Here is a 22,980-nt window from a genome sequence, read left to right on the forward strand (position 1 = left end):
TGAAAATATGAGGGCCCTGATGTAAACATCACCTCCTCTAAGCGGGAAGTTCTTAAACTCTTTTGGGATTGGAAATGATTGTGAAAGGGATATAGTTTCAGTTGGAAGCAGCACTCTTTGTGCTTTGAAGGATATAAAACGAAGACGTTTGACCATTACTTGAACATAAATATATTATTGAACCTAAATTAACAAAAGGGTTTAGAACTAAATTAGGGTAAGTGATCACAGAATTTTTGTGTTTTAAAAAGGTTCAACCAAACATTAAATTAAATTTTGCTTTAATATGTTGCAGAGGAGCAATATCAATTTATCACACATCACTGAGAGAGCTAAAAATCACTTTATTATAGAAAAGATTATAAAAAGGCACCTCATGGTTTGTTTAGGCCCAGATCGGTTTCATTTTAGAGGCTCAGAGGTTTGAGACAGGAAATTAATTTAGCTTAACATCATGGAGTATATGTACAAAAAACTTTTATATAAAACATCATAATTTATTTGGGCAGCACAGTTAATAGAAATACAATTGAAATGAATAAAGACATCCATAAATTATTGTAATTTTACAGTTGTACTGCAAAATAATACTTTTTTATATATATTTTTCCTAAAAAAATAATATTGTTTTAAATGTTATTATTAATAATAATAATAATAATAATACATAAAAAAGAGATAATAAAGTTACATTCATATGATTAATATTTTTTCTAAACTCATTAAGTGACTAATGTACCTTTTTTACTTTTGATTTTTAAAAATAATAATACATTGTAAAAAAAAAAATTATATATTATTTTTTTTTTTAATTAAATATTATTATATAAATTGAAAAATCTATTAGATGTAGAATTATCATTTTTATTTTATTTTTTCTTAATAAAGATTTGCAGCTATAATTTACTCATTCTCAAGTTATGCCAAACTCACATGGCTTTCTTGTTCCCATGCATAGAACACCAATGGAGACCAATGGTCAAAAAGCACAATGAACTCTCCATTAAAATGTGACTTGTGCACTGTATTTTAAAACCTCTAAAGCTATACAATCACTCTGTTGTTACAGACTGAAATTGATTGTGTTATTCATAGAAAATTTTGCTTGTCAAATTTGGTCACTGGACTTTGGTCACCATTCACTTTCATGGTATATAGAAAGGAGAAGCTTAGACAGTCTGCTATAAACATGTATTTTCGTGGTCCACAGAAACAAAAAAAGAAAGTCACAGGGCTTTCAAAAGACACGAGAGTGAGCAAATGGTCAAAATTGATCTCTTTAAATATTTAAAGCTACATCAGCAACTTGACTTTCTCTTTGAAAACAAACATAGGCCTTCGTCACATTTCTAGTGTTCACTTTAACACATACTGTAGTTCTGTCACTGCTCTTTTTATTGTATCTGGTTGTTTTTGTGTTTCCTAAAATTCCCCAACAGCACCACATCAAACCCCCAGGTTAGCTCCTCCTGTTTATAAGCATGCAAAGATGTCAGCTGGACATATGGAGTGCTGTTATTATTTCATGAGGTTTTTATAGTATTTTTCTACGACTGGGAGTCAGGACTGACAGTCTGCTGGGTAGTGGGCCACTTCGCAAAACACATGGTTATTTGTCACCGAGATCTTCCGCTTTGATGACCGTTTGCAGTCACTGTGTCTGTATTACAGAGGAGATGATGTGCCATAAAGGGGTCCGAGAGTACGCAGGTGTTGTCCATGAGGCCGTATGGCAGCGTCCGGGGAAGGAAGCACTGCCATGTGGCTCGTTAGCAAAATGCTAATTATGTTGTCAGCATCATTAAGAGTCACAACAGCAGCCATTTTGGGAGTTGCAGTGCCTGCTGTTCTTCCTGTTGCGCCTGTGTGTGTGTGTGTTAGTGCAGGAGGCTGGCATTAAACCTAGACATTACCTCACTCTTGGGCAGACGACCCATTACGATGCTCAGCAGGCTGCAGGAGAGAGGTGAAAAAAAACTCAATACCTGATGATTATGTATACACACACAAACACACACACATACACGCACACAAACTGCAGTGCATCACATCTGCAGGCGGCCCATCTTGGCTTTGCAGATAGCAATCCCCAGTCATAAACTCTCTCGCACAAGCAGACAATTTCCCCTTGCTTCCCGTCTCACACACCACGTCCTGCAGGGATTTGTGCGGATATCACAGAGTCTCTGCGATGGCTACCATTTGTATTCTTGCAGTAATATTACAGATTAGAACTGGAATGTTTTCACATGTCTGCATCTCGTTGTTTCATAGGACTTTCCCACAGACCGGGTTGCACAATTTTATAGCCGCCACATACACATGGGCTGGTTTGTGAGAGAAAAAAAGAAACCTGTCATCAAGTGAAGCTCACCGTGTAATTTAGTTCTTGCTGTAATCTGTAAAACAGCACTGGCATTTTGAGGATCTATTCATCAGATGTTTTTAGGACACGTTGTATGAGCTTGCAATGTTTCAGTTTTGTCATGAACCCTCAGGTAAACTGTCAGGTTTTCTTCAAGGTTGTCAGAGCAGGATTATGATCTTTGTCACCAGTTGCTGGTTCACAGAGCATTGTGCTTGTTATTAGCTATTTACTAAACACTAAGAGATATTGGTGTAACTCTTTCGAGTGTCTATTAACATAAGCAGATCATAATTTTTTTTTCTTCAAGCTGATGTGTTATAGAATGTTGCTGTTGATTTTAACTAATATTTGTTTATTTTGCGGTTAAAAATGTAAAATAAAGAGGGTGTACTAGTTATTTGTATTATTTGGGTTATTATTAATTAATTAATAAATATATGTAAAAAAAAAAAAAAAAAAAAAGAATGTTCCCAAATTAGAATTTGAATGTGTTTGACTTTATTACATCAATAACTATTATATGGATTTGCAGGGTAAGCATATGTAAGAATGCAAATACATTAAAATAATATTGTTCCCATCATTATTATTATGATCCAGTCTTAAAATGTTAAACTTAATTTTATACAATATGTAACAGTGAGTCAGAGTCCCTGCTCCATCTGAAAATATTTCTGACCTCTACATTTCTGAAGTGGAGGCACAAGGTGGTGCTGTTCATCAGATATAAATAAAAACTTATTTTTTTTATCATAAAAATGTTATGTTTTTTCAGTAATTGTTTTTTTCTTTCATTGTCTTTATTTGGGTTATGATTTAAGATGTATAACAGAAAAGCTGTGGTAGTTTACGTGGTGGCAGGTCTCTCCCCCTTTAGCATTAGCATGCTGGGAGAATCCACCTCATTGCCCTAGAGACTTCCTCCTCAGACTGAGATTCAAATTCAGACTTGACCCTTAAACCCCCGATTCTGTCTTTCCCCCATGTCTGCTTTAATGGGGGGATGTGTCTGGCTGCATACGTGTCTACAAGAGACTCGACTTCCAGACTAGACCCCAGACAGATAAATGTCATTTTATTCCCCTGAGGGCTGCATTGCTAACTAGGTGAGAAATGTCTAAAGTTAAAATTTCATTTCAGTATCCCTGAACCAGCCAGGAATGATAGTAATAATTTTATTCAGTGAAGAAGAAAAAAATATATATTTTTGATAGAAAGTACAAAAAAATTATAAATACTTATGAATTATTCATGTAACAGTTTTAATCTTTACATATAATCTCTCTCTCTTATATATATATATATATATATATATATATATATACCGTATTTTCCAGACTATAAGTCACACTTTTTTTTCATAGTTTAGCTGGTCCTGCGACTTATAGTAAGGTGCGACTTATTTATCAAAATTAATTTGACATGAACCGAGAGAAATTGACCAAGAGAGAACATACCGTCTAAAGCCGACAGAGGGCGCTCTATGCTACGCTGTGCAGCTGTAGTCTACACTGAAAACATAGAGCGTCCTCTTGTGGCTGTAGATGGTAATGTTTTCTCTTGGATCTTGGTTCTAAATAAAGGCGACTTATAGTCCAGTGCAATTTATAGTCCGAAAAATATGGTGTAATTATTTATTTATATATAGATAGATAGATAGATAGATAGATAGATAGATAGATAGATAGATAGATAGATAGATAGATAGATAGATAGAGAAATTATTTGTAAAGATTAAAAATGTTACATGAATAATTCATAAGTATTTATACATTTTTTTTTACTTTTTTTTTTATTTATATATATAGGCCTATATTATAAAAAAATAAATACGTAACTTTATGCCATTTCTCTGAATTACAGGCTATTAAGCACATCTTCCTCCCCTTTGGGTCAGTGTGGATTCTGGTATATTGCCTTGCCCCACAATAAAAGCCCATATAGCTGCCAGGTTATTTATAGACAGACTGTAGGGGCTGTAGTTGGATGGAGGGGGGCTGTAGTTCGGGACACATGTGCTCTGTGTCGCCAGACAGCGGGGTCAGCCCAAGGTCAGCCCCGTACAATGCTTGCCTTGACTGCTTGTGTCTGGCATTAATGGGGAGGTGTAACACTAGACACCCGAGCACTGCGCTCGACCCCCCTCCCCCCCCTCACCCGGTCACTGACAGACCAGCCGTGTGTGCGGGGGTGGAGAGAAGCTCCGTCGGCTTGGTCTCACAAACACTCAGATTTTTGTGTTCAACCGGAGGGGTCAGAAAAGGAGATAGAGAGCGGACGAGTTCAGTTTAGTAAGTCAGAGCGAAGTGAAGCGGTTACCTGAGAGCATGTAGTGAAAAAACAGCATGTCAAGGCTATTGCCGAGGGCTTTCAGTCTCGGCGCGAGCTCTTGGACGTGCGCACACCGGCTGGCTCGTGCTCCGGTTGAAGTCTCCCACGTACTCCATGCGAAACCTCACCGCACCGGATGGCTCTAACGTCACATGCGGATCCCAACTCCAGGGAATGGAGATTTGTGAGTTTAAAGTGTTAAACTTTCTTATTTTTATTTTTTTTGCCTTCATGGCTAATTATGTCAGAGGTCTTTTGCGTATTGACGTCTGTGAATGTGACTCAAGCTAGAGCATGTAGTTTAACTCTGAGTGAGTTTTATTTAATTCCGCCCGCAGTCTCGTCTGGCTGTCAGCTCTTATCAGCTGCTTCACGCGCGTTATGTTTCCGTAAATGTCTGATCTCGGCTCTCCGCCGTCTCCGCAATCTGTCTCTGAATGCGTCTGGTATGCAAAGCCAGCAGACAGTGTTTTAACTCTAGTCTGGAGCTAATGTGTCCTGTCTTCCGGACTTTATAAACAAAGCGGCCGCGAGCAAACATTTATGGAGAGATAGAGACGTTTGTTTATACTGACTGCTTATTTCTGTCATACATTTCTTGGTAATTTAAAAAGTTGCATTTATATATTTCTAGTTTTGCCATATTCATTTCATATGTACTGTTGAAGTAACTATTAAGAATACAATCTATCAACTTGAACTCATTGTAAAACCAATAAAAAGTGTTTTTTAAACATTACAACATTACAATTTAATCATTTTGATCATATTTACTATAGTTTTTTGACAAAATATAATTTATTAAAGTTAATGTTATTTGTGTGAAATCATATTAAATTAATCTATACTACTGTTGAAAAGGTTCGGGGTCAGTATTTTTTATTTATCTTTATAAATACCAGTTTTATTCAGCAAGGGAAACAGTAAAGGTATTTATAATGTAACAAATGTTTTTTTTATTTTTTTTATTTTTTCAAATAAATGCGGTCCTTTTCCAAACATCAAAGAATCTTTGTATGTATAACATTTTTCACAAAAAATATTAAGCAGCACAACTGGTTTTAACATTGATAATCAGAAGAAATATGGCTGGAGCACCAAATCATCATATTAGAATAATTTCTGAAGGGTCATGTGACACTGAAGACTGCCATCACAGAGAGAAATTGTATTTTAAAATGTATTAAAAATACAAAACAGTTGTTTTGATGTGTAATAAAATTTCACAGTATTACTGTTTTTACTGTATTTTGATGCAGTCTTGATGGGCATAAAATCTTTCACAACCTCTTTCCAAGCCCAAACTTCTGAACTCATTTTATGTCTTCATTTGAACAGTGTTAGAAGGTTGGTGTTTTAGCCAATAACAGACAGTGTTTACCGTAGTAAGTTACACTTGTTTACCAGTGAGAACTCCTTCAACTGGAAGGCCCTGGAAACAAAAGCATCTTTGGATCTAGAATTTAATATTAAATTAAGATTTGGCAGATGCATCGTGTAATCTTATTAATTTCTGTTCATCCGTCTGTCTGAAGCATAGACAGGAGTCTGTCTAGCTCTGATGTTGATGTCGTGTTCTGGTGTTCGCTTTGTGCAGTTTGCTGCTCTGTCTGGCCTGCCACTGATGGCTCTAGAAACACAGACTCTTTCTCTGTTTTTGGAGTGAAAAGTTCATATTCTGTCTGGATCTTAAATATTGAATTTAGTCCTGGGGAATTCCCACACAGTAGGTAGAAAAGGCCTTTCAGTAGTTTTTTCCAGAGACTCTTCACATATGGTTCTGCTAGACATGAGCATGTGGTTTTTTAATTATCCTTTGAATTCTGCTGCATTTTGAGCACTTCAGACATTTACATGCACCTTAAAACATCCCAAAAAGTGCAGCTGTGATGGGAAAGTGATATATATCGAAAGTTTCTAAACAAAATAGCCGTCAGAAATTGAGCCAAACAGATTGTGTATTGGAACAGCAGCCTCTCTTGCAGTCATGGCTTCACATTGAGCTCAGCACACTGAAAGCTGGGCCGGGTTAAGCAGCCCCGAGGTGCCACTATGAATTATTGATAAAGGCCAGTGTCGTCATGCCAGTCTGAGTGCTTTTGGCATTAACCAGGATGATCCTGATGCCCATGCACGATGTCCTGCTTTTAATAAGAGATGCTTCAGCTTAGTTCAACTCAAATTTAGAAATTTAGCCGTTAATTTTTTTTTACCAGCATTTTTTCTATGTAATCTGACCTTTTAATATTGTGTCTACTACCTCTATGGGTTATTGGCCTATATTTGGGGGCTTTTTTAAATATTAGTATTATAGTCAATACTGAATATTTTCCAACCAATCTTGGATTTTTAATTGTGGACAGCTGTTTTAGATGAGTTTTGTGCTAACTTAAATGGATACCACTAGATAACAGTGAACGGTTATCTATTTCTTGAATAGCACTTTTCTAAAACTGAGGTCGCACTTAAACAATTAAAATTTCTCATCAACTATTAATTTAAAAATTAATACTTAATTGTGTTTCGCACTGAACATTACAATTGTGATACATAAATTCACCTAACATCGCAATATTATTTTGGAATTGACCAATTGATTGTAGTTTTATTTATTTTTATTATTTTTTTTTAGTTATTAGCTATAACCCCCAAAATGTTTTAATTATTTACATATTTATTATAATTATTAACTAAATTATATATAAATATTATTTTTTTTAAATATAGCTTTAAAATAATTTCTGGGTATCAGTTATTTGACATTACTTTTTATTTATTTATTAATTTTAGTTTTTGAAGGAAGTCTCTAATGCTCACCTTAATTGCATTTATTTGATAAAAAAAAATACAGTAACAGCAGTAATATTGTGAAAAATTAAGTCTAAATTTTATTATTTTATAGATTAAAAAAAATAGCAATGTCAAACGATTAATCATGATTAATCGCATCCAAAATAGTTTTTTGTTTTTTTAAATATATGCCTGTAATGTTTATTTATGTGTATATATAAATACACACACATGCATTTATACATTTAACAAAAATTGTTTCTATAGAAAATAATATTTGTAATAAATTCTATATAAATATATATACATACAAATATTTTTAAATATATATAACATGTTTGTGTATTTATATATGCTTCATAAATATACACAAGTGCACACACATTTTCTAAACAAAAACATTTGGATGCGATTAATCGTTTGACAGCGCTATTAAAACGTAACTCATTCCTGTGAGAGCAAAGCTGATTTTTCAGCAGCCTTTACTCCAGTCTTCAGTGTCACATGTTCCTTCAGAAATCATTCTACTATTTTGCGTGGTTGCTCAAGTAACATTTCTTATTATTATCAGTGTTGAAAACAGTTGCTGGTTAATATTTTTGTGGAAACCGTGCTACAGTTTGCAAAAGGAACAGCACAAGTAGTACTTACAATAGAATAGATTGTTTGGTCCGCACATGTCTTTGTAACAGATCTTGCTCCAAACAAGACCTGTAACCTACTGTATATCATCTGCCTGTTCTGCCTGAAGCTTTTAAAAGCAGGCGTGCAGCTGGTGCGGGATCCAGCCTCAGGGAGTGACTCATCACCCTCGACAGCCCGAGTAAACCACAAAACCATCTGTGCTTCTTAAGAAATCCATACTTTGTTCTTCTTATCGTTAAACCGGACCACCCATGAAGGACGAAGTTTTAATAAGACGGAGGGTGTGGCTAACAACAACAACACTGCTTTGAGGAATAAAGAACCAACTTTCTTCCTTCTCTCCATCTCCCCCTTTCTCCTTCTCCTCTCGCTAAACCCTCTTTCTTGGAAATGTCACCAGTGAACTCTGTCCCACCCGAACTCTAATGTTCTCAGATGCACCAGTGAGATTCTCACCACTGCAGCTCTCTCTGCAAGTTCATTCGGCGGTCATGGAGGAATGTTTTAGAAAGCAAAGCTATTTTCCCTCCCTTCCAAAAGATCTTTCAGAAACTCCCCTCGTAGCGAAGTATGCCCCAAGGCAGACTGTTACGCTTCTTGCACCTTTTAAACTAAATACAGACCAAAAAACAAAACACAAAAACGTGTCTGGCAAGGTTTTAAGAATACTGGTCATGGTTGTTAGCACTCGTGTTCTTGGTGAGCTGCTGTTTAACCCACAACATGTAGGTCACCACACCTTTAGCGGTCATCTCTTGAGGTCGCACACCCTTAACCGTAGAGTCCCAAATAAGCGCTGCTTATATTTGGCTCATGCAAACTATAATTGCTGAATCTGTAATTATACATCATCACAAGAACAGGCTCAAAATGTTTCCAAAGCTGAAATATGTGCTTTTTCACCAAGAAGTCACCCCTCCCCCTTCGACGTCTGCGTTTTTTTTTAAATAATCTCGTTATTGACTGTGAAATCAGCCGTGTGGCATAGCTGTGGAGACCGAGCTGCGTTGGCGAACGTGGCTGTGCTGTCTGTGCTGTTTGTTTGATGGTTCCTCTGCATGGCTGGGCTGGATGCCCACTCTCCTGGTGCCCAGCAGGGTGCCAGTCTGCCAGCTTGTTTTGTCTTGTTCTCTCACTGTCCCTGCATGCCTCTGGCCTTTCATTTCAGCACACAGACAACCTGTGTGATCGCTCCTTCACGAACGCCCTCAGACAGGTTCGTCAGACCTCTTTGGAAATTTTCCACTAGTGCACCAAAAGGCGTCTGCATCCATAAAGCAAAACGTGGCGTATATGAAACGCCGCATTAAATCAGATCCCAGGCGAAGAGTCCTCTGTATGAAAGATGCATGGATCTCTGTCAAGTATAGTAAACAGTAAAAGCGCTCATTGCCGTCTCGCTGCTTGATGCTTTCTATTGCCTGTCAAAACTCTTGGATGTTATGTAGGAGTGTCCTGACAGCGGTAGACACGCTGACAAACAAAATCACTCTACTTGTCAATTGAATCTATCTCTTCAAAGGTCCTCTGCAGTCAAGATTTAGCCTTAGGTTTTGGTTTTGTGTTGTGAAATGATCTATTTCCTGTTTTAAAATAAGCTGTCTAACCTGCAGGTAGTCAGTTCTGGCTCTGTTACAAACAAGTCTCACTGATTAAGTGACTGCACCACTGGCAGATTTGTTATATTCACTACCATAAAAATATTTTTTTGGAAAGTCGCTTATGCTCACGAAGGTTGCATTTATTTGTAAATACTCAAATATACTGTGGAAAAAATGGTAATATTGTAATCTATAATTATAATAGCTGCTTTCTATTTTAATATATTTTATAATGTAATTTATTCCTGTAATGGCAAAGCTGAAATTTTCAGCAGCAATTACTCTAGTTTTCAGTGTTACATGATTCTTCAGAAATCCTTCTAATATACTGATTTTGTGGAAACAGTGATACTTTTTCAGTGACCGATTCTTAAATCAATAGAAATTTCAGAAGAACATAATTAATTTTAAATTGAACTCTTAATCTAATATTACACATATACACCTTGGAAAAACCTTGGGAAAGTTGTACTTCTAGAGCCCTGTCACTGCAGACAGATTTCTTTTTACAAAAATAGTCCAAAATGAGTCTTTGAGACCAATAAATACCCATTTTGTCTGTTTTGTCCTTATTGTGTAGTTGAGTGGTGACACACTGTGCTGTATATACACAGCAGGCAGGGCTTTGACCTCAGGTAAGCACACCTGTTCCTGTTATTCAGCACTAGCTTGGCATGATGCAGCGTCTAGTGCAAGGTGCCCATCTCCCAGACCGTCTAGAGGAGCCATGTGTGTGTGGCACTGGGTGTTATGTGTGAAGCTGTTAATTATTTAGGATTAGTGTGTGTTTGTGGCATAAAGCATCTAGACAGATCTGGCTACAGCGGGAGGTCATTCTCTCTCTCTCACACACACACACACACACACACACACACACACACTTCTGAATGTTAGATTAGAAGGGGAGGGGTAGGGGTAGGGTCCTGTGAACATGAATTCGGTCTCTCTCAATCACTCACTCACTCACTCACACACACACACACACACACACCTGCTGCAGTCCTTTAGGATATTACATGACATTTGTGCAGTTCACTACTTTGACCAATAAATGCACACTCTTCAAGAAGTTGCATCTCTCAGCTACTTTGTGAATATTGAATTCTTTCCAATGCTAAATATGCTAGTCAGCTTTACTAATAGGTTGCTAGATCCTGGCCAATCCTTGGTTCTCATTGAGTGAGCAATCATAAGTAGAGATAAACCAATATATATATATATATTGTAACTTTGTTTTCGTGTTCTTTGGGTTTACTGATAAAACTTGGTGGGTCTCTAAAGAATAGCACTCAACAATGAAATTACAACAGAGTGCGTTCAACAGGAAACGCATTTATCTTTTGTAAAAAAATTTTTTTGCTCCAATTCATTTCAACTTGCTACTTGAGCAGTGTTTGATAGTTAGGCTGCAAAAACAGAAGAAAATTCATTTGTGACCATTTAGATCTAAACTTCTGAATGTAATAAAATATTATAGGTAGTAATAATAATTAATTACTATATGATACTAACAAAAAATCATATTAAATAATATTTTATTATTATTATGCAATGCCAACAAAACCTATTAGTATACGATACAAAATATATAAAAAAAAATATTAATCATGTTCATTAGGAATATTTTATTATTATTTATAATTATTATTAATGTATTAATAAAATATTCACATTGGATATTATGCTATAATTAGTCGAAACATTTGTTAGTGTCGTGTCAAAAAGCAGAAATGAAATGATAATCCATTTTTCTTCTTAGCTCCTGTATGTCAGTGGGTGTATATCAGAAGTGGTGACACATTTATTAGCATTTTGTTCTGTGATTTCACTGAACGGATATCCAGCCATGGAAAAATGCTACACTGGAGCACAACCACGGATTATAACATGCATAGATATGATGAAAACTTCTGCTTGACAATTGGAGAGGTCTCTTGTCTCTGCATTAGACATATCCTTGTCGTAAGCTGTTCCACAAAGTGGCTGGGACATAATGGCTTATGGCAGGAAGTAATGACACCTACGGATGTGACCTCCATCTACTCCTGAATATGTCACCTTCAAGATGCACTTTGCTTCTTTCCGTCTACAAATCTCTATTCTCTTCCTCTGCCTCTCACACACAGCTCCATCTCTCTGTCCTCCCTCTCTCCCATCACCCACACACACACACACTCTCTCTCTCTCTCTCTCTCTCTCTCTCTCTCTCTCTCTCTCTCGTGTCTGGTCTACCGCTTTCGGTCTGCTCTGCCTGGTGACAGAACGGCCTGATGGATTTTGATCCTCTCTCTGTGGTGTGCAGAGAGAAACTTGTCTGTGTATGGCTGATCTGCCGTCTGTGATACCCAGAGCCTCTCTCATTTGTTCACGCTCTCTTTCTGTCTCTCTGTGATTGGCATGAGAGGTCAGTGTTACATAGGACAGAAACTGTGTCAATGGGAGAACTGGACAGGACATAGTAACAATCAAAGTACACGGTCACTAAAGAACTCTTCAGATGGGATTAGTTGTTTTTTTTTTCAAACTGAAGTGTCTTGTCCGGATGTGGGTGTTACAGAAAGTCATGTGCTCTACCCACAAAACCTACTGGTTTCTAGCTGGTCTAAGCTGGTCATTAGCTGATCTAAGAGGGTCTTTAGTTAGTTAACAGCTACTGTGTTCCAAAAACCAGCTTAATCACCAGAAACTGGCATGTTGCTGGGCCAAAAGTGTCTGCTGACAACTTAGACCAGCTAGAAACAGCTATCATGTTACAAAAGCTCTCAGCTTAAGGTGTTCTCTTTTTATTTGTATTTTTCAGTTTCTAAGGTGTTATGCATGGTACATTGCTACATTATCTGTTGCTAAGGTGTTCTAGGTGGTTGCTAGGGTGTTCTGGGGGGTTGTTTGTAAGAGTTACCCAAAGTCTGTGAAATTGTTCTGAGCATGTTGAGCCCAGGGAGGTCCATTTTTTTTTTCATTCAAATTATTTTTCATTATAAATTATTTAATCTGCATGATGAAAAATATAATGTACATATTTGTATGACTTTTATGGTTTGAATCAGTACTTCTGTGAAAGCGAGAAAATCTGACCTGTTGTACAAACAAGTTCACATGCTCAGGGTCACAGATACGCTTATTTGTTTAGGGACTTAGAACTACAGAACTGTAAATATTTTTTGTGTTACTTCGACATCATGACATTTCTTTGTTTTACAGTTATCAGCATCCTAGAAATGTTCATTTTTCTAGGTTAAATTTGATTTTCAATGTGGACTCTCAAATCCCCAGAGTACATTTAAAAAGACTTGCTTTTATTTCCTGTATTTTTGATCTGAAGTCGGAGGAACAGCTCAGTATTCATGGACTGGTTTCATTGATTCAGTTCCAGTCTGATAGGTTTGTGTTTGTAGTCTTATTTGTTCTTACCGGTATTCTGATCTGAGTCTCATTCTCTCGATCTTATCTGCCCTCCTGTCTGATTGTTACTTCCTTTGTCTGTTTTGCCTGGCTGCCTGTCTGTGTCCTCCCCTTTTTTCTTCTTTTTTTTTTTTGGTCTCCTCATCACCCTCCCCTCTGCTCTGTCTCCCATTTTTGCTTCCTCCTCTTATGCCCTAAATTAGGAGAGAAGTGTTTGTTTCTTTTGATGTGTGAGTGCCAGTATCCCGCAGTACTGCACTGCAGGCAACAACTCACTCTTTCGTTCTCTCTTCATGACACTCTCACTTTCAGCCTCTCTGTTTGGTTTTCTCGACTGTACGAGGTTCCAGAACGGTCCCTTGGTGCAGTTGGTAGAGGGCTCATTTTTGTCGTCTGAAAAGCCTGTGGACTCCAGAAGTATTTCCATCTGAGAAACCGTTTTGCTCTTGACTGAGAGAGCAAGTGCGAGTCCAGCTCCTCATGTTCAAACAGAACATGCTTAAGAAACATTGATCCATCGATCTTCCGGTTTCATCATTAACTACCCCAAAAAACGTCATTTTTTTGGTGAACTATTTATTTACTCCCCCTCATCATCTTAGACCTGTATGCCATTAGTTGTTTTCATGAAACATGAAAGGAAGATTTCAAAGGGATAGTATATCCAAAAAGGAAAATTGTCATTATTTATCCTCCCTCTTGTCATTCCAAACCTGAATTACTTTTGGTATCCATACAATCCTACAACAGGAGGAGAGTAAAGGAAGTCTATACTAGTCATCGTTATTGAACTATTTCCTTTCTGTTGTCCATGTCAAACCAAAATGGCTCTCATTATTTATTTATTTTTTATTTTTTTTTGTCAAATGATATCACCAGTTTGGGGAACTGTAGGCTTCATGAATGTTGATTTGATTCTGCTGCCATCTTTTGGTCAAAATGATATAGCATTTTTGAAAATGTCTTGATTGTAAACAGGGTCCTTTTTATTTCCCATTCTTAGCTTTTTCTAAACCCTTTGTCTTTATATTTTGCAGCTGAACTGGAGTTTGTGCAGATCGTGATCATAATCGTCGTGATGACTGTGATGGTCGTGGTGGTCGTGTGCCTGCTCAACCATTACAAACTCACCACATGGTCGTTCCTGAGCCGCGCTAGTCAGGCACAGAGTCAGGACCTCTCTCTTCAGCCGGTAAGACTCTCTGCTGCACTAATCACAGCAGCACCTTTGCTTAGACACTTGTACATATTTCATACAAAACACACAAATCATGTTTTTATTTATATAGAAGCTTTCTAGAGCCATTATAGAGCCACTTTACAGAACATGATGAGCAAATAGGAAACAGTATGATGAGCAATTAATTACAAGAAGCAGACAAATCAGAAGGAAAGAAATGGATATGGCGTGAGAACAAATGTAAACAACATATAACAAATGCAGAGTAGCATGAAAACAGGAAAACAAAATGATCAGAATATTTCTGTAAATCAGCAGCGGAATGAAAAATTTATTATCTAAAAGTCATAAATAAAATGGAGATATTAGTTTTCAACAGTTTTCCAGAGTCGAGGAGCAGCAAAGTTCTTGTGGATCATCTAAATAAGTGAATAAGCAAAATCATCTTAATAAGGGCTTAACCTATCTAATATATATATATATATATATAATGTATGTATATATCTCATAAACATCACAGTTCCTTGATATGTTTCTGAGGGTGAGCCGTGAAACATCAATTTCTAATACTGAATAGATGAATTTTTCACCTGCTGTGTCATCTCTAAGCTTTCTTTGGTATATTTTATGCGGGTGCGCTTTTATCTTGGAAAAGAAGAAAACAGCAGGGCCTAAAAGTCTCTTGAGTGGTGTGTGTGTGTGTGTGTGTGTGTTTACTTCTGGAAAGGTCTTCTTTTTGTCTAATCCAAAATAACTTGCAGCAGTGCACTGAGCTGGTGAGAGGGAGCACTGCATGTGTGGGTGTCTCATCTCACCCCAGGGATGAATTTCGGAACATTTGCACCGTTTTTAACCAAGCAGACAGCATGAAATTAATCTTACATCATTTATCTCACTTTAAAATACAGATCATTGTCGTGCCCTAAATGTTAGTGAACATGCTGCGGAGTGCATGAGGTTTTAGTTGTTCATGCTGTGGGCGACTGCACAGAGAATTTTCATGGAAAACTGAATGCTGCATTAGGACACATTACATCTTACTGGATGCATTACATGAAACACTATATATTTTACTCCTTTAGAAAGGCAGTATGTTTTGGAAGAAACATAATGGAGATGTCCCTCTGAGATCAGGGCTTGTTGATTATATTCAGCAGTTCTGTCTAGACGCCAGTCAAACTCAGACACGCACAGCCCACTGCAGCACCCGGGAGAGACTGCTAAATGACTGAGACTTTTCATTTTCATTCATGAGGGAACGCGAGGGGGAGGGAGGCAAGCAGCGATGTCTGGGAGAATGTTGCTTACTGGTTTTCTTTAGGTTTTTTCATTAGAATGGATATGTGTAGCCACAGAGAGTTTTTAGTTTAACAAATTGGCTCTGTCTGATTCTATTCTTTTATTTTATTTTGTTACTGTCCCCTTTTTTTATGCAGTTTTAAATATGGATATAATTAGGATTTAACAAATTGGTTATTTATTTAATGTGTTATTTCAGTTATTTTCTGTAGTTTTTATTTTAGATTTTTTTTTGGTTGTTTAATGGTTTTAAATGTAATTTTATGGAATTTACTTCTAGAGATATATGAAGGCATAGAGCATTCTTCATTCAGCATAATTCTTTTTTCCTTTTATTTATTTTGTTATTTTATGAGCTTTTTGTATTTTTAAAATGTCTATGCCATTTTAAATATGGATATAATTTAGGTTTAACAAATGGGTTATTCATTGATTTATATATATATATAATTTTTTTTATTTTATTTTTTTTATTTTTTTTTTTTACTATTAATATTATTTATTAACTTTTTTGTAATGTTTTTTGGGTTAATGATTTTGGAAGATTTTTAATCTTATCATAAAATGTTCATTCATGACTCATTTATGGTTTTAAATGTTCCTCTTTAATAAACGATTAGTTGTTAACAAAACAATATTGCAGAGTTATTACATAAAATATTTTAGTATCAATATTATGTGATATTTATAGTAGACTGTGCTATCTTAAAATTGTAAACATTATATCTGTTTTGTTTTTCTCCTTGTTTGTAGGAGGGTTCTCTGTGGCCATCAGATAATGGGCTGAGACATGGAGCATCTGAGGTAAGCTGAGTGTTTGTGTGTGTTTTCAGTCCTATACTCTAAGGACCTTGTTTCAAGGGTTGTTGTTCTCCTTGTATAAATGGCATGTCTGCCTGTAACAAGCAGTGAAGTCTCCTCAAGTGTGTCGTCTTTGTGCCTGTGCCTCTCTCAGTGTAGGCGTATGTGAGGGAGGATAGTCTCTGATACGGTGTCTGTGAGTGATAGCACTAGTATAAATCTAGTGTGTGGAGAGAATACATGCATATATATTCATTGTTTGTGTGTGGGGGGTTGTCTCTCTCACCGGGATGCAGCCTCTCAGCAGTTCATTAATCTCTCACTCTCCTCTGGCAGCGTCTAGACGGTCGTCTCATAGGCCAGGCACTCAGGGTCTGTCTGTGTAAATTGCTTCCCATCAGCCCCAAACTCTCTAATGTATACGTGGCCCCTGCAGTAATGAGGCTGATCTCATTGGCTAACTGATATGTAGATTTCACTAACATGAAGGATATTTTATCAGCTGCACATTAGCATACTAATGTCTGGACCGGGGACCATTTATGTTTGGAGCTCTGGTGAGTTTATATGGAAATGGAAGAGTCACATTTTAGCTGTGTAGATGTGGGATGAGTAGAATACAGTTCTGTTGAAAGAACACACTTTTCTCTGCTGAAAAAAAACAGTTTATATAAATGTTGTTCTGGTATCTAGTAGTCCTTTCTGGGCTTCTGGCCTTGATCATACAGTGTCTTATATGTGGTGTAAGGCTGGGTGATGTAGCTTAAAAATGTATCTTAATTTTGTTTGCTTTTTAAAAATGTTTATAAAAAATTATTATTATATAATCAATTATAAAATGTTATATAACATATATATATATATATATATATATATATATATATATATATATATATATATATATATATTGCTTAAAAGTTTGTGTGTATAATTGGGTCTGTCAAATTTTCATATATTTCATACATTTTCATATATATTTTTTCATCATTGTCATAATTATTGTCAGATTATAAAATATAATCTTTTTAATTGTCTCTCATAATTTTTTTTTTTATTATCATATTTTATTTTATCTTTATTTTATGCACGAATAAGTGAGTAGTATTTAATTATTGATTGATTCATTCATTCATTCCTTCAAGTGCCCCCATTATGCCATTTTTAAGGTTCCTGATACTGTTTTGGGAGTCTCCTACAATGGGTTTACATGTGTGGAAAGTCAAATAACGCTTCCATTTTCTGGAGCATTTTCCAAATACGCACTTAATATCACCAAATTTTCCCAAAAAATTCTCAAAAGATTCATTCAAAGCAGTTAAATTAATCCACTCTAAACCCCTCCTTTCCTTGAGCCTACTCTGCTCTGATTGGTCAGATGACCCAGTCTGTTGTGATTTGGTTTTCCGTGTACAGCACGTGTCGGAAACAATATGCCCATTACAAAAGTGCCATATTTTGAGTGCTAAATAGAAAATATACACATCTATTATTTATCATACTTACAGGTTGTGATTCAGTGGAGCCAGCTGGTCCAAATAATAAAGAACATTACAAATAATTACATTCACATACAGCTACATTACACACTGCATGAAAGAGTGTATTAAAAATCGTATAATAGGGGCACTTTAAACATGTAAAATCACACACATTAAATTGAGGGATGTTGCAAACAAATCATTAAACACGAATCATGTTTTCCTCGGAATGGACAGGTATGAAAAACAGAAAACTGCCATGTTTTATTTCCACCAATAATGCTGAATGTATTAAGCTATACCCAAGTTATCAAAGATCTAAGCTGGTAAGTGTAAGGTTGTGGGTTCAAACCCTGCAAGAGACAACACTGCAAGGAACTACCACCATTGCGGCATTGAGTTTTGCATACCAGTATTTCATGGCGCTTTATTGGATTTTATCTCTCTTCTCCTCTGCAGGTGGTGTATGCTCCTCAGCCAAGGGACCGCTTCACCGCACCCACTTTCATGCAGCAAAACCGCTTCAGACGTTTCCAGCCTACATACCCATACCTGCAGCATGAGATCGATCTGCCGCCCACCATCTCGCTGTCGGACGGAGAGGAGCCACCACCGTACCAGGGTCCCTGCACACTGCAACTTAGAGACCCCGAACAACAGCTCGAGCTTAACCGAGAGTCGGTACGCGCCCCGCCGAACCGGACCATCTTTGACAGCGACCTCATTGACATGCACAGTTCAGGAGGTGGAGGTGGGCCGCGGCCTCCCAGTAGCAACTCTGGGATCAGCGCGGCCAGCTCCAGTACCCATGGACACATGGAGGGCCCTCCGCCCGCTTACAGTCAAGTATTTGGGCAGCAGTCGGGCGTCGTACTTTACCTCCACCAGCACAGCAATAACCCGCCCATCCCCGTCACTGTGCAGACTCCTCCCAGGGGCCGGACGGATTTAAACGGCACAGAGAGCACAATAGCACTGAGCAATGGCCAACAAAGGGAGGAGCTAGTGTGAGGGGGTGGAGCTAGCACACGTTTAGGCAATTGCGATCAATTTCCACCCATAAAGGGAACAGGTTCTCCCTCTTGACACTCCCGTGCACAACAGAGCTTGATGTTTTCGCGAAGAAAGTAAAACCAGGTGTTGTTTTGTTTTTAAATAACAATATGGAGCTGAGCTTACGAAAGAAAACATTGCATTTGTTTTCTAAGACCAGCTGCATTAAAACTGGGGTTTATGCACTGCCTGGAGTCTCCCACCTTTATTGCTCTGTATTACTTCTGTATAGCCGACAAATTTAGAGAAATTTATTCGCGCACAAGACAGGCTTTTTGATGTTGTTGTTCTTGTTGGTTTTATTGTATTCCTCTTGAATGCCCCCCTCCTGCCCAACCCACACGAGATATACTAGCTGTGTGGATTTTGTTTTTCTTTTATTATTTAAAGACCGAGATCTGTGCAGCATGAACAAAACAAATGCGAAAAAGGGTTCAAATCCAAATCCTAGTGCCAAGGTTTTTGCAGAAGGTGTCATGGGGCGTTGACTGTCTTAAAGACTTGTTATACATTTAAATCAAAACCCTTTTCTGAACTTTGCACTATTGTTGATGTTAATCAGAGAAATCTGGGAATGGGGTAGTGGGGAGGAGGGGTGATATATGTGTTTACTGTTTGTACTGTCGTTTTCGTGTAGCTCCGATCATATGCTTCAGTGCGAGCTTTCTACCGGAGGGATGCGATCTTGTCTGTCTTCAGCACAAGAAAAATCTCGGATCCAGCCTAAAATAACCTTGATCTAAAAGAGGCACAGAATACAGAGAGTCTGCTCTACTCTCATCTATCCTCACCACTGACACTTTCAGCCGCTTTCACAGACTCCAGCTGATCTGAGGTCAGTTGGCTGCTGGCACGTTGGACATTTTGCCTAAAATATCCTCGCTTCATTAAGAGATCTGAACAGGTTTGACATGTTATGAGGTGTGCTTTTTCTAAGAAGTTTTCCAACCTTATTCTCATCATTTGCTTTTTTTTTTTTTTTTTTTTTTTTTATATTCTATATTGATTTTTAAATGTGTATATAAAGGGAGAAAACAATAAGACATAAATAATGTTATTTTCTTAAAGGCATTAGCAAGAAACTATTATATTATCTTAAATAAGATTACATTATATATATAATTTTATTATGGGTTTTAACTGATTTTTTTTCTTCATTGGAGTCGGTCAAAAAAAAAATCATGATTTTAAGTTTACCATTTCATGCCTTTTTGCACTTTTGTTTTTGAGTCAAAACTGATCACCCAAATGATCCTTTAAAATAATCCAGAACTGTATTTTTTTTTTTATTTTTTTTTTTTTTTTTTACATAACCCATCAGTCACTAATTGTTCAGTTTCCACCTCCACCTTACAGCTGATACCAGAACATAGACATTCATTGGCTAAATCTTCTAATCAAAATGCCAGTGTGTTCAAAGAATTTTAAAACCCTTGTTTTGCATGTTGTATAATCTAGTCCCCGACAAGAATTAATCAGGTTTAAAATGTGGTGAAGTCAAGGGCTAATGTGATGGGCATTTTTGAAAATACCTATTTTTACCCAGCAATCTTCTGTCCTGTTGCCTTTGCTTTCATTCTGACACCGGCCAGAGTGAACCTGACCCTGACACCAGCTCATGCCCAGCACGCACCAGTCCTGAAAACTGAACACTCTTCCGGTCCATGTTTTCCTCTTATTTGCCACGTAGACATACAATCAGAAAATCTTAGATCCGTACACTTCAGAGCGGCTCTCTGCATTCAGTTTAAGCTTGGGTGTAGTTGATCACAATCGTTTAGGCTAGATATAGGATGTTGCTCTTGAATCTGGTCCGGAGGTAGAGAGCTAATTTAGAAAAAGCCCAAAGACTCTTACCAGTTAGTGCACACACATCCCTTTAATAAGGAGACTGAAGACTGAGCCCGTTTTTAGTCGCCACTGAATCCGTCAATGACAGATGGACATGTGAAAGGGCCATGATGATTTAAATTTTTTTTTAATGCTTTTAAGTTTAGATTTGTTCAATGGGGATTATGGTCAAAAAAAGTTTTCAAAAGCAACACACTCACCTTTATAAGCTACTCTATTTGTACTCTGAATGTTAGAGTCAGCCAATCAAAATGTGTTTGAATGCTTTTATTTCATGTCTGTGTTAGTTTTTCACTACTTTTTTTTTTTTTTTTAATGGACTGGAATGATGCCACCTAGACATATGTGCTCTATACCAGACTAAACAAATACTCTCCTCTTCTATATTTAGAATAGTAGAACCAAAACAACTGGACTTAATTTGGAATTTAAATTCTAGCTGTTTCAACCTCTGGCAAAAATGTTGTAATAACCACACTTAGAGGACATTTCCACAGATCTTTTTTTTTATTTTTTTTTTTTAATGTATTTATTTTTACTTTATGGCAAATAAACGAATCGCTGAACATTCTGGTTTCGTGAAAACATGAATTTAAGCAAATGAATGATGACCTGAATTCTTTGAGGCACGTGCTTTACTAATTAAACACAATATTCTCCATTAAAGTGGCTCCAACTTTCATGAGCAAATGGAATAAAATCAAATAAAACCCACCATGCCTTTTCAGTCAGATTGAGATCTGAAATGTTTGTTAGCTCATTGAGTTATGTCTTTCCTATAAAAAAAATGAAACTTATTTCTGATCGTTTCACAAAGACAGAATATTATATTATTAAACAATAACATTAGAATTTATATATATATATATATATATATATATATATATATATATATAATATGCTATCATTTTTGCCAGGGTTTGTAGGCAAAATTTTAGAATTCTAGAATCCTATCACATTTCGATTCTAGCTGATTTCTATCTGATTTAGAATGTAATAACTCTTTTATAATTTGAAAAATTATAATTCTAGAATTATATCACTTTTATAACTCTAGATTCCTACTAGAATTGGAATTCAAGAATTCCAGCAGCTCCGCTTGATGTAGAATAGTAGAGTACCTTGAATGGTGTCTAGATGCTCGTCTTTCAAGCACAAACTTTAAAAACACATAACTTCAGAAAATCATATTGCAGAGCCTGAGATGAGATGTTTCTCTCAGATTAACCAAGACTACAAAGAACGAGAGCACAATGTCACTGCATTCAGAACTGTGTTCTATTTAAGAGTTTGTTTTACTTTCGTTACCTTTCAGTCTGTTCTTTTCACTGGCCGTTTTCAATGCTTTCATTAGTTTGCTGCTCCCACCATTGCTGCTGCTGCTGTTATGCTGCTTCTCTTCTTCTGCACGTTTTGTTTTGCCTGTCTGTCCATCCTCCTTCCTTGCACCATCCTGGTTAAATGTTCACCACAATTAGTTTCGTCTCAAGGGAAGAGCTTTCTGGCGTTTCCTACTGTCCGAGGTGTTTGCATGTTACTCGAGCTGAATCTGTGCCTATCGATCGTGTTGTTGTTTTGAGCGATGTAGGAACCCACTTGCACTCTAAAAGTTCCCACCTTAGCTGTGCCTCACTTCCAATGGTGCTTTCTTCTTCTGTGTAATGTTTTTTTTTTTCGTTCATTTGTAAGGTGCTGTAAATAAAGTTAGTCTGTATGCACATATCCTACCCAATGGGTAGAAACCACAAAAAAGACATTGTTAATAATGTAACAATTTATAACCGATATAAAGATTTTAACATGGTGGCAATGGATTTGTAAATGCCTAAAGTTCATATGTGCTGCTTTTTTATTATTTTTATTATTATTATTATTATTATGGTAAACAAGGAAATTCATTAACCGAAGGATGCTTAATTATGAAAATACTGAACTTACAGAGCATTTCATAGAGTTTTATTGAATAACAGAAAGAATGAAATGCTGTTCTGGATTAGGATGTTTCTTTAAACACTGCCCCAATAACAAAAGGCACAGATATACACATGCACACAAAGGAATTTATTCAACTAGTTTTTACTCTGAAAACCATGGTTTCTACAATCACAATTCAGATATTTTTTCTCACAATTCTGAAAAAAAGTCTGAATTTTTAATGCACAATTGCCAGAAAAAAAAGGA

At 36.7% G+C, this 22,980-nt stretch overlaps 1 protein-coding gene across 2 annotated transcripts in view; it reads left to right on the forward strand.

The window, feature by feature from the left end:
* LOC113079414 (low-density lipoprotein receptor class A domain-containing protein 4-like) overlaps positions 1-21,513 on the forward strand; it is a 47,270-nt gene extending 25,757 nt beyond the window's left edge. The window contains exons 1-4 of one of the 2 annotated variants that reach the window (XM_026251683.1): positions 4,257-4,883; positions 14,175-14,329; positions 16,370-16,420; positions 18,355-21,513. In XM_026251683.1, coding sequence (XP_026107468.1) covers positions 4,814-4,883; positions 14,175-14,329; positions 16,370-16,420; positions 18,355-18,906 — 828 coding nt within the window. In that variant the 5' untranslated portion in view covers positions 4,257-4,813 and the 3' untranslated portion in view covers positions 18,907-21,513. Of the gene's footprint in view, positions 1-4,256; positions 4,884-14,174; positions 14,330-16,369; positions 16,421-18,354 lie in introns of those variants that run through there. The other variant, XM_026251682.1, reaches the window with a different exon arrangement.
* The last annotated feature ends 1,467 nt before the right edge of the window (positions 21,514-22,980 follow it).

Source organism: Carassius auratus, unplaced genomic scaffold (genome assembly GCF_003368295.1).
Source record: "Carassius auratus strain Wakin unplaced genomic scaffold, ASM336829v1 scaf_tig00027954, whole genome shotgun sequence".
In the NCBI taxonomy this organism is placed as follows: Eukaryota; Metazoa; Chordata; class Actinopteri; order Cypriniformes; family Cyprinidae; genus Carassius; species Carassius auratus.